At 36.2% G+C, this 18,269-nt stretch overlaps 1 protein-coding gene and 1 long non-coding RNA gene across 4 annotated transcripts in view; one reads left to right on the top strand and one right to left on the bottom strand.

Moving 5' to 3' along the window:
* The window catches only part of Rabgap1l (RAB GTPase activating protein 1 like), a 591,762-nt gene that overhangs the window by 208,836 nt on the left and 364,657 nt on the right, over positions 1-18,269 (bottom strand). For all 3 annotated transcript variants that reach the window (XM_033762099.1, XM_033762100.1, XM_033762101.1), the window contains one exon: positions 17,904-18,047. In XM_033762099.1, coding sequence (XP_033617990.1) covers positions 17,904-18,047 — 144 coding nt within the window. The remainder of the gene's footprint in view (positions 1-17,903; positions 18,048-18,269) is intronic.
* Positions 7,000-18,269, top strand: part of LOC104866331 — a 33,735-nt gene continuing 22,465 nt past the window's right edge. Inside the window, exon 1 of the long non-coding RNA XR_781414.2 lies at positions 7,000-7,352. This is a non-coding gene — a long non-coding RNA (uncharacterized LOC104866331). The remainder of the gene's footprint in view (positions 7,353-18,269) is intronic.

Below are 18,269 nucleotides of genomic sequence, written 5' to 3'. Positions count from 1 at the left end.
TTTTTTTTTTTTTTTGGTACCAGGGATCAAACTCAGAACCTTGTGCTTATGAGGCAGGCGGCAGCACCACTCAGCTAAATTCCCAGTCTATGTTTAACTTCTTGAGGAACTTCTAAACTGTTTTCCAAAGAAGCTGTACTATTTTTCATTCCCACCACCAATGTATAAAGGTTCTAATTTTTAAAAATAAATAAATAATCCAATTTCTCCATATCCTTAGAATTAGTTTTTGTCTATCTTTTTTATTATAGCTATTTGAGTGGGTCTGAAGAGGTATTTCTCTGTGGTCTTGACTTACTTTTCCCTGATGGCTAATGTTACTAAACGTCTTTTTGTTTTTATTGTCCATATGTGATCCTTGGAGAAGTTTCTATTAAAATCCTTTGCCATTTTTAAGCTGCATTATTTCTCTCTTTACTAAGATATGAGTCCCTTATATAGTCTAGATACAAAGCCCTTCTTAGATACATGATTTGCAAATACTTTCTTCAGTCTGTGGAGTTTTAACTTTCTTGGTAGTATGCCAGGAAGCACAACATTTTAAAAATAAACTTATTTGCTTATTTACTCTTCTTTTTTTGGCTCAGTAGTTTTTTTGTTTTGTTTTAGACAGGTCTCACTATGTGGTTCAGACTGCCATGGAACTTGCTACGTAGCTCAGGCTGGTCTTGACCTGGCAGTGATCTTTCTGCCTCAACTTCCCCGGTGCTGGGATTACAGGCGTGCACCACCACATCCAGCTGTACTCTTCTTCTTTTTTTTTTGGAGGCAAGGTCTTGCTACATAGTTCAAGTGGGCCTTGAACTCACTATGTAGCCCAGGCTGCCCTGGAATACACAACAATCCTCTTGCCTCAGTCTCTTGAGGGCTAGGAATACAGGTATGCACCATCACAACTAGCTAACACAATAATGTTCAATTTCTTTCCTTTTTTTTTTTCTTTAATCTATAGATCAACACCTGTTCCATTAACACATGGTTTTGATTACAGTAACTTTGCTGAAAGTTTTGAAATCAGTCCAGGCCCCAGATTTCCTGATAAAAACTGTCTTCAGACTATGTTTTGAAAAATACTGTTCATGCTTTCAAGCATAATTATATTTTAATGTTTTATTTTTATAATCACTATAAATCTTTTGCAATATGCCTTCTAAAACACAAATCTATCAATTTACCACTTTAAAATTTCACTCCAAAAAGAATAGTATTTTATTGTTATCCAAGTCAGAGTTCACAGGACACAGCCTTTGACTAAATTTGGACTGATGATGCATTTTATAGGTCTATATAATACTTTTACAACTGCTGAATTTTGATTTCTTTACATTGTATATGTATGTTCCAGTTTTCTGCAGTTCCTACTACTCTGCAATGCTTTATACTTAGACGGTTTCACTTATGTTTGTATACTTGAGTTGGATATATTTGATCTAAATAAATCCATTAATGAAAAAGTAGATAAAGTGCTGATTTGTTCTTATTTTGCTGTAACCAACAGACAAATTTTTTCATGTTTTTTTTATCCAAATGTTAGATGAAACTCAAAGACCTTTTGATTTCATCTTTGGGGTGGGATACTGGGGATAGAACTCAGGTCCTTGTGCTTGCGAGGCAGGCAGCAGAACCACTGAGGTGAATCCCCAGCCCCTCAAAGACCTTTTTGAACTGAAGAAGACTTAACAGATATTTACTGACTGGAATTAGTTCTTACTTGAAAGATTAGGGGGAATAAAGCAAAATTTTATTGAGTTCAATATACCATTTGATGTCAAGTCTACTAAAGATTTGAAAGTTGAAGGTAGTTAATTTGGTAGGTAAAATATAATTCAGGTTTATCAGTAAACTTCAACTAAAGCACAGTTACCTAACTGTGGCTGCAGTTTCACCATGACTTTCTCTCTTGTCCTTCCTTACGTCTCACGGGTTGTTTTGAGCTCCCACTATCCTCACCCTCAGCCTGATATAGCTAGAGGAACGTTTTATTGTTACTAGAGAAGTTTACAAAGATATATGATACCACAGGTCTCAAGAATGGATGGACTTATAAAACACTGTGATATCAGATAAGACAGGACAGGATTTTTCCTCCTCTATCATCTGCTTCTTGGGGAATTATACAGCCTTTCTTTTTGGTGGACTCAGCACTACTGACCTAGGGTAACAGAAGAGGTCTTTTTAACACAATTCTAAGTACAGAAATGAGGTAGACATTTTTAAAACAAAGTTGTGTCAACAAATGGTCATTAAAGCAACAAGAAATGCTTATCTGTCTTTTATATCACAGATCTTAATGGCCAGTGCAAGAAGTTTTCTTTTACCTTCTTCATTTTGGTTGGATCTGGAACATTCGCATGGATAAAATTAGGTAAAAGTGAATAATTGAAACTCAAGCCATAAAAATAAGAAGCACAAGTAATATGACAGAACAAAGGAATAAAAGCAGAGGGTAAAAGATGAAGAGTTTGGAGGGTTAAGTAGGAGAGGGGAGTGCTCCACAGAAAGGTTCCATAAAGTACCTGGACAAACGCAGGTGTTATACTGGAAAGAAGGCGGAAGAGGCAAAGGCACACAGAGGAACATACCCTACTCAAGACAACTTCAACAGGCAACTGGAGTTGGAGAAGAAATTTACTCTATCCATCCTTAAAGACACTGCTATGATTAATCAACCACAGTGAATACTGGACTGTTTCTTTCAGTTTGCAGCTGAATCATTATGTTCTTCGGATATTAATAAGTAAACTCTCAAAGAACAGGCAGAATTTGTAAAATTTCCATGCAGTTCACTACTAGATATAAACTGAAGCAACTATACTGATTTTGGGGATGAAAGATCTGGAAGAAAAATTATATCATAAAATTAGATAGGTAAGTAGGGAAAGTAATATGTGGTTTTTAGAGGTGATGTTTTTCTGAGGCTTGAATTCAGTATGTTTTAAGGTTGATACACATTACTTAAATATATTTAGCAATATTAGCTTCAACCCACTGTCATTTATTTTAAAATGTTTATTTTTATCATTTATTTTAAATTATTAAATAAAATATGCTTGGATTGTATTTAATGAGAAAATTGAGAGCACATAAAACAGAGGTGGTTTTTTTTCAGTATTACTAGGCATTTTCATCCTTTTAAAAGGATTTGTGCATTTCTACCAAAAAATGCTATTTTAAACAGAGTGAATCTATCAAATTAGCAAACCAAGAGAACTAATCTGAAGTAGTATGTACCTATTTCATTGGGATATTAGTGGAACAAGTAGACCAAGTCTTAAGTAAGAAATCTACCATCATACTATAATGTGGCCCAACTTGCAGTCTAAAAAGTCAAGGAGCTAGCGGACAAGCAGAAAATTGTTCTATTCAATTATGGAAAACTTTCTGGCATTACTACTTTGAAAAGAAAAGAAAAACTGGCTATACTACTAGTACATGAACAAGAAGCAAAATGTCAAGTGGACTTTTAAAAAACAAGAGCTTTTGAATGTTCTGTGAGACAATCTGAAAACTAGAGCAGAAAGTCCTATTATGTCTCTTTTAACCAATGCAATCAGCAATCCTAGTACTGACAGCCAGATACCATTAGCTGGTCGTAGTTCCAGTGCTGGTATGTCTAGATATATTTAAGAGGCTCTGGATAAATGACGAAAAGGTCAAACCATTGTTTGGTTAAAATGCCAAACACTGGATGCTGATAATAAAGTACCTGAAAAGGGCATCTGGAACAGAATCTCGGGAGCATCAGGAGATGTGATTTAACAAGGAGAAATCCTGCTAGATTGTAGAAGGAGCAACTGGGATAAGAGATGAACAATCTTGGAATGATATACCCAAACTGCTGCTGAGAGCTGACAGGGCTTCAACCTTAAAAGGAGAATGATAATGAAGACTTCTCAAAAGAGACAAAACCATCTGTCTCTTTGCTATAGAGCTGAAGGACAAAAATAATCAGACTATCTGCCTGTGCGAATTAAAAAAAAAACAACAACTTATTTCTGAATTAGCCAACTGTATGAGGGATGTGAAGGGCAGCACTTTGCTTGGAGAGGAACAAGGTATGCAGTTTTTAGTACAGTGTGTAGCTCAGAAGTACTCTCCAGGAAAGCCTAATAACATTTTATCCACAAATCTCTGAGACTTATAGAGAAGCCGGAGAGTTTATCAGTTAGAATTATGTATATATAAAACAGGATAGTAAAGGCAAGTAACTTCTTTCTGATACAAAGCCTCACTTTCAATCTACTTCCAGATGATACTCTCTGATAGTGTTCATTCTCTTTTGTATAAGTAATTTATAAAGTGAAGGAACATTGTTACTAATAAATGGGGTGGAGATCTTTCAAAAAATATTAGTTAGAAGATGTTTTCACAAACCAATTTCTAGACAAAGGGAAGAATTCAAATACCTCATCTAGTTTTGCAGCTATTCATTAAAGTAGTTTATCCAGGTTAAAGGTGCATGGGTTTGTGTTAGATTTTCATTGCTATGACCAAATACCTGATAACCCCCAACTTAAAGGAGGGAAGGTTTCTTTTGGCTGTTTCAGAGGTTTCAGTACAGGTTAGCTGACCCCAAGGCCAAAACACCATGGCAGAAGTATGGTGGAGGAGAGCTCTCATCTCGTGACAGCTAGGAAGCAGAGAGCAGGGGAAGAAGCAGAAGAAAGGAGCAGTCAAGTGACTCCCCACTATGCTTTATGAATCTCCCAGGTACCTTGCAAGCTAATCAAACTGACAATCAATATTAATCATCACAATGGCTTTTACTCAAAATCCTACTCCAACAAGTATAGATGAAAATGATTTAGAATACAACAATCACTTCAACTCTGAGTACCAAATTAGTTTTAAAGATTACGGCCTATTTTATAACTATTTCCATTCTGTACTCTAATTAAATAAATAGCTATGGGGAGAAAATATATAGCTTCTTTTTGAGACACATCAGCTTTAATTAATAAATGTATTATATTTATGAAATGCCTATTGCCCATTCAGGCAACACTAAGAATCTCATGTAGCCCATAAACTACCTATGTATTAGAAAGGTTTTGACCCACCAGTGACTCCTCTCAGGAAATTTGCCTCCATATACAGTTGGTGTTAAGTGGGTATAGGTCATGTGATTGTTTCCAGTCCAGCTCCCTGCAGAGTATTCTGGACAAGAGATGCACAACTGACCTGAGGTGACCCATACCAATGACCTATGAACATGAAGATTTATTTTAAAATATGTGTTGGACCAGTCAGGTTCTCTCTCAGGAATTTTATTTAAAAGATACCTAGAGAGATTACTGAGAGTTGTTGGTATTACAGTTAAAATGTCATGTAGACCTTTCTAAGATATTTTAGGCCCTGTACGAAACAAAGCTACAAAGAACTGGGTCAGGAAAAGAAGAAAACTTCTGATTCAGAGAGTGACTGCCTGGGATTACTCTGGTGCCTGTCCTCCTTGAGGAACTTGGTCAACTTTTCCTGGATTTCCTCTGTATTTATGACAAACTTCTACTTGAGTAGGTGTCTGCTTCTTAAAATATCTTAACCAAAATGAAAGCAATTCCTAAAGTATTAATTTTTGTTTTTCTTGTACAATTAAAGAGGTATTTTTCAGCATGTAAAGATTTTTAAAAAGATGATAAAAATAATTTAATTCACTAATTCTTCATTCCTATTTTCCTTCAACAGACTTTTTTTGTATTTCTACCACACGTTAAATGAGACAGCAGACAGCTCTTCATTTTAGAAGTTTATAACCCAACAGGTGAAATAGACACTTGGGAAGCAATGCAAAATAGATAAATAAATAACCAGTAACCACAGGGTATTATCAGGAAAAGAAAAATATAAGAACGGGTGATCAAGACAACACAGTATTTTTAGAGCAAGTAACATTTAAACTTAAGACTGAAAACAATGCCAGGGTAAGAGTGAAGAAAATGTTCTAGGCAAAAAGGAAAGAAAATACAATGAATCCTTGAATTACAACTCGCCTGACATATGAAAAACTTGGGTTATGACCAGAATTTTAGTTTTAACTTATGACCAAAGTCTTCAGTTACTACTCAAATGCCAGTCTTTCCTGTGTGGGGTTAACTGAGAAATCCTGGGTCAGTGTCTCTCTAAAGATACTGAGATCTGCCTAGAAGAAAGTGTAGCTGAAGGCAGTGTAGAGGAGCCTGAGCCTTCAATTGACTGTGTGATTGATGAGATCACTATGGCAGTGACCCTAGGGGTGCAGACAGACAATGGTGACGTTGAGGAACTGGTGGAGGAACTCAGAGGACTTGTCTAGAGAGGAGCTCCAGCAACTTCTGGCTGAGCAACAGAGAATCGCAGCTAAGGAGCTTTCTGAAGAAGAGGAGGAGTATCAACAATCAGTGTAGCAAAGTTCTTCTGAAATAAAGGAAATCCTGAAAAAATGGACAGAGCTACAAACATTTGTAGAGAAGACACACCCAGACAGAAAAACTTGCTGAATGACAATGTCACATCATACTACTAAACAGTGTTAAAGAAAAGACAGAAACAGACCATCGTAGACCACTTCTTAGTTCTGAAAACAATGAGGCCTACTGAGCCAGAAGCAGGTCCTAGTGGGCTACAGTTTCTTCCAAGGAGAGAAAGGACACCAGAGAGCCAGATTCCTTATGTTCTGATGGAAGGGGGCTCTCATTCCAAACAATAACCACCTTTCATTCCATCCCCGCTTCCTACAAGCCAAAGCTGTCAACTTGAATGATGAGTAGTGTGAAATGTGGTTTCTGGTAAACCAGGCTCATTTTATAACGTTTTGGTGGCTACACTAGGAAAATTATTGGTGTTTCTGGTAAATTCTGAACATTATAAAACCCTTTTTATTATTGAAAGGTTAAATGGTGCTTTGGGAGGTTTGGAACAAATTATGGGTATTTCCATTATTTCTTATGGGGAAAATAGTCTTGACTTAAAACCAACTTGAGTTACAACCAGCCCTTTTGAACAAACTGAGTTTGTGAGTCAAGGGTCCACTATATAAATGTTTTCTACTTGAAAAATATCTTAAGAAAGGAAGTATAGTGGATTAAGAGAAAGACTGACTCTAGGATATGGTTGGAGAGAAAGGAAGAACAAGATCATCAAACAAGTGAAACAGTTTGAAAATTATTAAGTGGGAAATCACTGAAGGTTTGTCAGCATAACAGTAGCAGCCTGGTATGGGTTTTATAAAAATTTGCTCTGGATACATTGGAGAATGTAATGGGATAAAAGACACAGGAGGACAACCGGGAAGACCAATCAGGAGGCTACGTAACAGATGATGTTGACTTAGAAGAAAAGCTCAAGGCCTATTCTGGAGTAGAACTGACAAAACAGTGAGTATAATATTTTCCAAATTCATTCTACTACACATTGTTCAGATATGTTTATTTATGGCTATAATAAAAACAAAGGCATGCTTGAGAATGACAAACACATAATTCTGTATAATGGCTCATCTGAAAAGGCCAGGGGGTGTGGTCATGAGGCAGTACATATAAAGATTCTAGCCCTGTTGGTACACTTTCATTTCTTTCCCCTCCCCTCCCCCTCCCACCCTCCCTTCCCTGCTCTTCCTCCTCCTCCTCCCATTACCACTACCACCTCCACCTCCTCCTCCTCCTTCTTCTCACTATATAGTTCAGGCTGGGCTGTAACTTGCGGTGACTCTCCTGCCTCAGCCTCCCAAGTGTTGGGATTACGGGCATTCACCACACCTGGCCTCCTTTATTTCTTAACTAGAGAGGCAGACACACAGGAGTTCAAGATATATCTTAATAATTTCCATGTTTTAAATATTTAATCATAAATTCAAAAGAATATGTTCAGTTGTTTTATTTGATTCATGTATATACACAATTTAATTGCTATGAGCTTTACACAGCAAAAGTACCTTTAGATACCAGACTTCATTAGGAACTGGAAGGTTTGTTTTCTCTTTTGGGGGGAAGGGTGCTAGGGTTGAACCAGGGCCTGGAAAGTGCTAAGGAAGCCCTCTACCAGTGAGCTGCACCCCAGGCCTGGAAAAAGGGTAGTAGGACAAAAACCTGTTACACTATACTTGAAGTCATTAATCTTTGTTCTTATCTAGAGAGCTAAATACACAACTAAATATAGCAGGCTACTGAACAGGTCCAAAGTATATAGTCTTCGTGAGTTTTCAAAGAAACACGGTCTGACTTCACTGAAACAAAGTATCATTCTTATCTTTAACAGTAAACATATACCTTTATTTAAAAGTACTAAGGCTGACATGCTTATTCTCCTGTTGTTCATCTTTTATCATTACTCTGTATTTTTTGTTTAAAGATACCATATATTGACCTTAAGTATTCTGAAGAGCAACAAAATCTGCTTCTTTGAATAAGCACTGAAGAGAAATTGCAACCTGAGCACTGTCAGAATAAAATATGTAAAATGAACATTCCCCAGTCATTCCACAAAGTTGTCAACTGTTTCCAGCTTGTTCCCAGAAGCAGAGAAGGGGCTTACCGCCATTCTTCTCTCACACCACCCTGAGCCGGAACACGTGGGGACCCCAGATGGTCACCAGCACATCCTACGGTCCGGTCCCTGTCTGGATTCTGCCCTGAGCTCAGCCACTTCTTACCTCCTCTACTCTCACCATCGTGATCCTGATACCTTTACCTCCCACCCAGATTCCGGCAGCTGTCTCCTGAGTGGCTCCCATTTCTCCCTTGAGCCCTAAGACAGTTTCTCTTCCAAAGCACAACCCCAGTGATCAGGATAAAATGCGCATCAGCGCACACCATTCCTTTTCTCAAAACGCTCTGGCAGTTTCTCCTCTTAGCCCAATAAACCCTGGTCTTCATGATGGTCAGTCGTCCCTGCTAAGACCTCCTGCGTTTCTTTTCCTTCCTTTGTTTTTCTCCATAAAACCTTCTACCAATGATATCCTATATATTCCACTTACTCATTTATTGACTGTCTCTCTACAAGGACAAAAATTTTACAAAGATAACAGTTTTATCCACCTTTTTTTTTTTTAAATCGTGGTACACCTAAATTGGAATAGTGCCAATATTTATAAATTTATTTTTATTAAATTTTTTTAGTTTAGTGTTTATTGAATGAATGAATAATCTTCTAAAAGACTTCTGGTTGCAATTTCTCTTCAGAACAAAGAAACACAGATGCCATTTTAACTTGAGAATTTTGCCCCTCTATAATGTCAACATTAATGACAACGTAAGAAAGACTTGGTGTCATAAGACTCATCACAAGTCAGTGATAAAGCACAGGGGTCCAGGAATTAATTTTTCATTAACACATATTAACTGTACACATGAATGAAATTTAGTGTCATATTCCCACATTTGCATACAGTGTGCCTCGATCATATCCAACAAAATTTCTCTCCCTTGCACCCACCCTGGCAGTCTTCCCAGTTCCTAGTGATTTCTCTTCTACTCGCAAGTAAAAGTTTTTTTTTATTTTTCACATATGAGAGAACATGTGGTACTTGTCTTTCTGCATCTGGCTTGCTTCACTTAACACTATGTCCTCTGGTTCCATTCATTTTGCCTCAACTAACAGGATTTCATTTTTTTCTGTAGCTGAAGAGTATAAATAGAATATTATTTTCTTCATCCATTCATCTTCTGATAGAACCAAGGCTAATTCCATGTGTTTGCTACTGTGAATACTGCCATAATAAACATAGGCATGTAGGTATCTCTTTTATATGTTTATTTTATTTCCTTTGGATATACACCTAGGACTGTGATAAATGAGATCACATTGTAGCCCTATTTTTAGTTTTCTGAGGAACTACCAGGCTGTTGGTTCTATATACCAGTGGATTCTTACCAAAAATAAATGTATAAATGTTCCTTTATCTCCAACAAACAGCTTCATAGCATTTTTTTTCTTTTTTGTGTGTGTGCCAAGGATCCAACTCGGTACCTTGTGCTTGCGAGGCAGGCAACAGAATCACCTAGCTAAACCTCCGGCCCCTTCACACATAGCATTTTTTATTCTGTCTCTCCCTCTCCCTCTTCCTACCTTCCCTTTTCTCTCTTTTTTCTTTCTTTGATAACAGCTACTCTGCCTGGGGTGAAATGATATCTCACTGCAGTTTGATTTGCATTTTCCTGATAGTTAATGATACTGAACATTTCTTCATATTTTTATTGGCCATGAGTATGTTTTTTCGGTAGTGCCTATTCAAATCATTTGCCCATTTTTAAACTGGATAGCTTTTTTAAAAAAAAGTTGTTAAGTGCATTGAGTTCCTCATATAATCTGAACATTAACCCTCTGTCAGATAAATAGCTAGCAAATGTCAATTCCCATTTTGTATGCTGTTTCTCTGCTGTGCAGAAGGTTCCCTTACTCTCAACTCTGGAGATGGAACACAGGGCCTTCACACTGACCTACATCCACAGTCCCTTTTTATTTTTTATTTTGATACAGGGTCATGCTAAGTTGCCCAGGCTGAGCTAAAAGTGTGACCCCTCTGTCTCAACTTCCCACAATGCTAGGATTATAATAAGCATGTACCACCAGGCTCAGCATAAAGTTTTTAACTCTGATATAATTGCATTTGTCAATATTTGCTTTTGTTTCCTGTGTTTTGGGGATCCTAACCAAAAAATCATTTTCTGTACTGACATCCTGAAAAGCTTCACCTATGTTTTCCTCCAAGACTTTCAGAGTTTCAGGTCTTACATTAAGATCTTTGAAACCTTTTGAGCTGACTTTTGTACGGGGTGAGAAACAGCGGTCAAGCAAGTTTCAATCTTCTACGAACGTCCAACTTTCCGACCATCATTTGTTGAAGAGGCTTTCGTCAGTGCATGTTTTGGCACTTCTGTTCAGAATCATTTGGCTACCGATGCACTGGCTTATTTCTGGGTTTTCTATTCTGGTCCATTGGTAAATGTGCCTGTTTTTGTGTAATGTCTTACTGTTTTGGTTATTATGGTGCTATAGTCTTGAAATTAGGTTTTGACTTGTAGCTTTGCTTTTTTTTCCCCCCCACAAGACTGCTTTGGCTGGCCTTTTGTGCTCCCACATAAAATTTAGGATTATTTTTTTTTCTAGTTCTGTGAAGAATATCATTGATATTTTTGATGGGGACTGAATCCATAGATCATTTTGGGTAATATATAACATTAATTTTTCTAACCCACAAACACAGATTAGTGCCTTCTTCAATTTCTTTCATCAGTGTTTTGTAATTTTCATTGTAGGGGATCATTTGTTTCTTAATGCTTGTGGCTACTGTAAATGAGATTGCTTTCAAGATTTGGGAATATAATTTTAGAGACAATTTTTCTGATCCTAAAAACTTCTATGAATAAGTAAAACCTTAAAGTAACCTACACAATTCTTCAATGGTTACTTAACTTTTTTACCTCTATGTTTGTAGCCAATTACTACTCTTAGTTTGCAGAAACATTTATTTATTTATTTATTTATTTATTTATTTATTTATTTATTTGGTATCGGGGATCAAACTTGAGCCCTTGCGCTTGCAATATTTTTTTAATCAAGGTTTTTACTCTTCTTTATATGAGCTCATTCTGATAAATTTGAGGGAGGGAAATAGGAGTAACTTTTTTTTTTAAAGGGAGACTATTACATAATGAATCTATCTTCACATAACTTTGGAAAACTTTCTTGAAAGGGAAATTATACCTTGTGGTATTTAACCAGATAGTGTAGAACTATCATTTTTTCATCATCCCAAGAAGAAAAGAAAGTAGGAGATACACTGTAATTTGAAGGGTCAATGATTTCCTTAAATTTCATGAAATGCCAAGTTACTATATAAAGATGAATATATTCAGTACTCTAAAAACTGAACTATCTGGAAAGAGTCAACTTCAAACACCAGCTGTCATTTATTCTGTCAAGACTGACAGAGTTTTCCTTACATCTTTTGTAAAAAGGTGAAAGGGAAGCGGGGAAAACCCCACTTTTGGAGAATTACTTGACAGGAACTACTTTCCCAGAACTACTGGGAAAAGAAATAGAACAAACAGAATTTCCCTTAAGGTAACTGGCCAAACTTTTGCTTTTAAATAAAGAAGTATCTCAACTTGAGGGGAGAATGATTACTGAAGAAATTAACTGAAGAAATTAAAAAGTAACTAAAAGGGCTATTTAGATGGGTGAAGCAGAAGGCATTGAAATAAAAAATTATTTATTTATTTATTTATTTATTTATTTATTTAATTTATCAGATCCTTGAGCTTGCAAGGCAGGCAGTGGCACCACTGAGCTAAATCCCCAGCCCTGAAACATTATTATTAACTGGATACAGTGCTTGGCAGTTTATATTATAACCTCCTTTAATCCTTACACAAAACCTGGGAAATAGGTATTGCCAGCCTGTTTTACAAACCCTGTTTTTATACAAAACCCGGGAAATGGGTATTGCTAGCCTGTTTTGACTTATATACGTCAAATATTTGAGCAAGATGATGCAAGAAGGGTTGACATAAAAAGGCCAGTATCTTAACTCCACTGTTAAAATGCTCTATGTTGCTTCTTCTAAAACTGTATACTTTGCTGAATTGTTCCCATCAGGATAATTTCAGCAAAACTGACTCAGTACTTAGGTCCTGCTCTTAGTCCCTACTAATATGCAACTTCAGAAATCAAGTGAATTACTTCAGTCACCAACTGAATTTACTTTTGTCACATATTCACAAACTGTAATCTAACCTAGGATACATAAGATCCTAATAAGATTACTGATATTGAGAAATGGGAAGAAAGGAGCTAAAGGTGTAGGGAAGGTGGGATGGGTAGGGGAAGGGTAAAAAGGGAAAAGGAAAAAATGTGACATAATGAAAAGATGGAAATAAAGTGGTTGTAGATGGGGAGGGGAGGAGGGGGTGAAGGGAGGGCAGGGACAAGGGGAAAAATGAGAACCAAGACTTGTCATGTAGAGGTACAAGATCCCAACAATGAATGTAACTGTACTGTATCCCTAAAATGTATGAATAAACTCAATTAAAGCTGGGAAAAAAATAAATAAATACATATAAATTTTTAAAAAACAAAACAAAGAAATTTTCCTTTGTCTCACGGAAAACTTTACCAGATAAAAACAACTCAAAAGGGCTCAGACTACTTTGGAAAGCTATTTGACAGTGTCTGCTCAAGGTGAACATAAGAACACCCTAGCTCAATGGTTTCATCACTTACCCTGCAAGCACAAGGGCCTGAGTTTCCAGTACCAAAAAACAAAACAAAACAAAACCCTAACCCAGCAATTCCATTTCTAAGTGTGTACCCACAGAAACAGATATCTTTGTTGGCTAAGAGACAAGATCACAATCATTTATACCATCTCTATTCACAACAGCCTAAACTAAAAACAAATGCCCATCAACAGTAGAATCAAAGAAAGGATATACTAAAGTATAGTATATTCCACACAATGGAATAAATAAATCATGTATAGATGCCTCTAACAATACAGATGACTCTAACAAACATGATAAAGAACATGAAGACTGATTAAAAGTTCATATTTTATGACTACAATTTACAACAAGTTCAAACAGGAGCAAAGCTAATCATGGTGTTAAATGTTAGGATAGTGGGGCAATTACTGGAAAGAGGTGATGAAGGGGGGTTTCTGTAATGCAGACAATATTCTTTGATATTGGTGCTGGTTACATTTTGTGAAAAACAACATGTTTATACTGTTTTGTTATTCTTCAATAAAAAGTTATTTTTAAAAGTCCAATTTTTTTTTTCATACCGGGAATCAAACTCCAGTCCTTGCACTTGTAAGGCAGTCAGCAAAACCACTGAGCTAAATCACAGGCCCAGTGCAATTATATTTGGTGGGTTAACATCATACTATGTACACTATAAATGTTACTACATTTATCCTTTGTCTTATCTCTCCAAATAGAGGAAGACAAAACATAAGCTTTCAAAAATCATTTTCATTTCACTTATTAGCTAAGACACACTACAGAGAGTTTCATTCTTCTTAATATAAGAAAATGTTTCTTTGAAATCTAGATTCAAATCCTCTTGCCATCTATCTTCAAACAAACAAAAGAATGTGCCTGGGTCACCATATATTCAGGTTTAAGTAAACAATTTAAATGAAGCTTTCTTCTTTTTTTAAACTTAGCCTGCACTTTCAAACTCTACAAAGTTATTCCACTTTTGTTAAATTAATTTCATATTCTTAATCTCAGGATGAAGATATCCTAAAAAGCATACAGTTTAGGAAAGCGTGTCATGAATATGCCTTCTAAAAGTCTAAAATTCAATGTCTTTCCTTTTCACTCTACGATAGAATCTTTGAGTAAAAAAAAATAATTTGCAGACCAATATTTTGTGTCAGAAGGACACAACACTTTGTTGTTGAAAAATCAACACTTTTCCAACCTAAAAATTTCCTGACTTTCCATTTGTAAATATTTATTCACAATCATCAAGATATGAATTGTCTTTTTAAAAAAGAGACTATGATCACCTAGTGGGTGATCTATTTAAAACTGTGTTGTCATTTCTTTGCTTAGAGTTTCTATCATATATGAAAAGAATTTTTGATATAAATATTTTATTAACTACAAGAAGGAAAAGGGCAAGGAGAAAACACAGACAGGCAGGAAGTAAAAGTTTATTTGAAATTTCCTTTGCAAAATAATCCTTGACAAAGATGAGTTAGTGGAAAGAATGAACATCCTGAAGCACACTACAATACAATTCCCAATAGTTTATTCTGAAAACTACTTTGTTCTGTTATATCCCTTGCTATCATGATGCTGTGCTTATAACCTACCCCGTGTTTCCAAAAGCTATGCAACTTCCTTAAGCAACTACAGAGTACAGGTTTAAATGGAAGGAAAGTAATATCTATGCTCCTTTTTTTTTGGTACCAGGGATCTAACTTGGGACCTTACACTTGTGAGGCAGGAGGCAGCACCACTGAGCTAAATCCCTGGCCCTACGTTCCTTTTATTACTTTGAATGAATAAGATCTTTTACCCACTGTGACTGGGAATTGTATGTGACAAATGATCGAATTGCTTATACATTTAATTTGCTGTTCCATATCATAACTGTTGCTAATCTACTTAGCTAGTGACATTAGAAATTCAAGTATCTTCAAGATGAATTTCCTGAGAAATTCTGAGTTTAGGTCCTAGACAGCCATGAACAGGCGCCTCTACTCATGAAGAGACAACTTGAGAAAAATCATCATTTCAGTGAACTAAACTACAGCATTACTACTCTACCAAAAGTGATGGAAAAATCCAATTTAGCTGTATGATCAAGCACATTAATTTCATTCCCTTTTCTATAATAAACAGCACAGAACTAATCTAGCATGAAATTAGATAATTTCAGAAAAATGTGAAGCAATGATAATAAATATATGCAAGTTCATACTATATACGTATAAAATGCAAAAATATTAAACATCATATTCCCATTTCCAACTTTTATGAAATAATCATGAAATATTAACCTGAAGTATGTAATACATAATGTCTAAGAATATTTATTTATAAATCTGCCTTTTAGTGTTAACTTTTTTAAAGATTATAAATGCAAAGATATGCATTTGGTTTTTATTTAAAGAGGATTACACTATATAAAATAGGTGAGTCAGAATCATTTACCATACTAATTGGATAATCAAGAAAGATAGGGTTTTTTTTATTTGTTTGTTTATTTGTTTTCCAATACCAAGGATCAAAGTCAGGACCTTGTGCTTATAAGGCAGGCACATCACCACTGAGTTAAATCCCTGGCCCAGAAAGTAGGGGTTTTAATACAAATGTCAAAATTTGCTTTGTGCATACAATGATCATACTATGTTGATTCTGCATAAGATTTTAGCTCCTAATTCTGCATTCTTCCTTAGATTAAGTTTAGAATGGCATTTTGCAAACTAATTTGTAAGTAAAAATCAATGAGACTGAATGCACTATCAATCAGCTTATCTAGCTATTATATTTTCAGGATACAAGGACCTCTTCTGTGAGCCCAACAAGTCACCCAAACAATTAAAACATTACATGCCTACAAAATCCTCTGCAATCTTCAGATACACTGCATGTGCTAACAAGAGCCTTAGAAGAACAAAACCCAAGCCCATACTTGTACATAAAATGGTTACTACTGTGGTAGGCTGTTACAGTTTATATGTAGATGCCTCCCAAAAACTTCATGTACGCAGAGATGGAGCTTTTGAAGGACGACTGAACGGGGGGAGGGCAGGGGGTGGACCAGAATACAGCTCAATGTTCCCTTAGGAAGTAGGGCCTGGCCAGAAGGGATGGGCCACCGGGGGCGTGACCTGGACCTGGAAGCTGTATCTCCTTCAATGGTCTTCTCCTCTCTCTCTGCTTCCTGGCTGCCATGATGTTAGCAGCTCTCCTCCACCAGACCCTTTCACTATGCTTTCTTGTCTTGGACTAAAATTAATCCAACTGGGGACTAAAAAAAAATGTGAGCCAAAATAAACTTCCTGTCCTTTAAGATGTAGGTGTCAGGGATTGTGACCAAGCGATCAGAAAGTAACTAAGACATAGACAACACAGACTTTATACAGCTTATAAATCTTATATTGTCAAATATTATTCTATTCTTAAACTTCTAATTTCTTGGGTGATTAAAATCATCTTTACCTTAAAAAAGATAATGCACCAAAACTGAATAGATCGTATTAAGCCTGTAATCTTATACATCACCTTATACCTCTTCATTGTATGAGCAGGGCACAGCTATACTTTATATACACTTATACTCCCATTAAAAACTCATGCCTCTTATCCAGAAACCCTCTTATCATGCTGACAAATACTCTGATGGCCAATGTAAGTATACATACTTGTAATATCATTTACTTCTTTAAAACAGTAGAGTAGGGCTGCGTGCATTGCTCAGTAGAAGAACATATGCTTAGCATGCCTCAAGCCCTGAGTTCCAGCCCCAGCACCACACACACACACATGAAAACTAAATAAATAAATCCAATGACAGGACTAAAAAGAATAAAGTAAACAAATGTAAGGACCTATGGAATGGCACAAACTAATTTTACTGTTTAAAAAAATAATGACCCTGAGGGTACAGTTTCATGGTAGGATACTTGGCTGGCTTGCGCAGGCCCTGGGTTTGACTTCGAGTACCAGAAAGAAAGAAAAAAAAAATTGTATAACCTAAAACTTTATCATTTTTCTAAACAGCTGGTAGAAGATTCAAACATCATATGCAAAGAGCTCTTTTTAATTGAGAAATTATTTACTGCAAAAATTTTATTTATATTCTCTAATGGAGTGTAATCACATTACTAGTAACAATACCTAATTGTAAATTAATTTATTTCATCTTGAAAATGTGTTATGTTAGCAATACACTATTACATAAATTTAATTATATCATATTCCACTGTGGGAATTATAAATGCTCTACATTTTTATCCTTCATTTATAATAACATTACAATTAAAATATTCTTTTTTATTTATTTATTTTTTTTTTTTTTGGTTTTTTGAGGCAGGGTCTCACTATGTAGTTGAGAATGACCTGGAACTCACTATGTAGCCCAGGCTGGTCTCGAACTCACAGCGATCCTCCTGCCTCAGCCTCCCGAGTGCAGGGATTATAGGCGTGTGCCACCACACCCAGCTTAAAATATTCTTTACTAAAAATTTGAATAGATTTTTTTTTTTTTGGTACCAGCGATTGAACTCAGGACCTTGCACTTACAAGGCAAGCAGTGGAACCACTGAGCTAAATCCCTGGCCCTGAATAGAACTTTTTGATTAGTGAGTGTGGCTTAATGTTACATGAAAAGATTTTTTAAAATTGTAACCATTTTAATGTAACTATTTTCTATTTTGAGTTAGGCATAAAAGATGGGAATTGCTCTACCTCACAAAGCAGCAAGTCAATGATGTGGAACACCATGCAGAGCGGGAACTTGGCAGTAAAGAGAGTGAGGAACCACTGGGATGCATACATGTGAGCTTCCAGGTTCAGGTCACAAAAATGGCTGTGCAGATCCGGTAGCTGTTCCTAAAAGAGGAAGTGAAAAATTTAGGGAAAGGAACACTTTCTTCTTCAAGCTTTCTTTTTCTGCCACAATTGCAATTTTTTTCATTTGTTTTGTTTTGTTTTGGTTTTTTGAGACAGGGTCTCACTATGTAGTTGAGACTGATCTGGAACTCACTTTGTAGCCCAGGCTGGTCTTGAGCTCACAGTGACCCTCCTGCCTCAGCCTCCCGAGTGCTGGGCTTA

This window comes from Fukomys damarensis, unplaced genomic scaffold, assembly GCF_012274545.1.
Source record: "Fukomys damarensis isolate Sample0158 unplaced genomic scaffold, DMR_v1.0_HiC HiC_scaffold_11, whole genome shotgun sequence".
Taxonomy (NCBI): Eukaryota; Metazoa; Chordata; class Mammalia; order Rodentia; family Bathyergidae; genus Fukomys; species Fukomys damarensis.
Note: the sequence above shows the minus strand (reverse complement) of the source record. Positions and strands in the feature narration are given on the sequence as shown.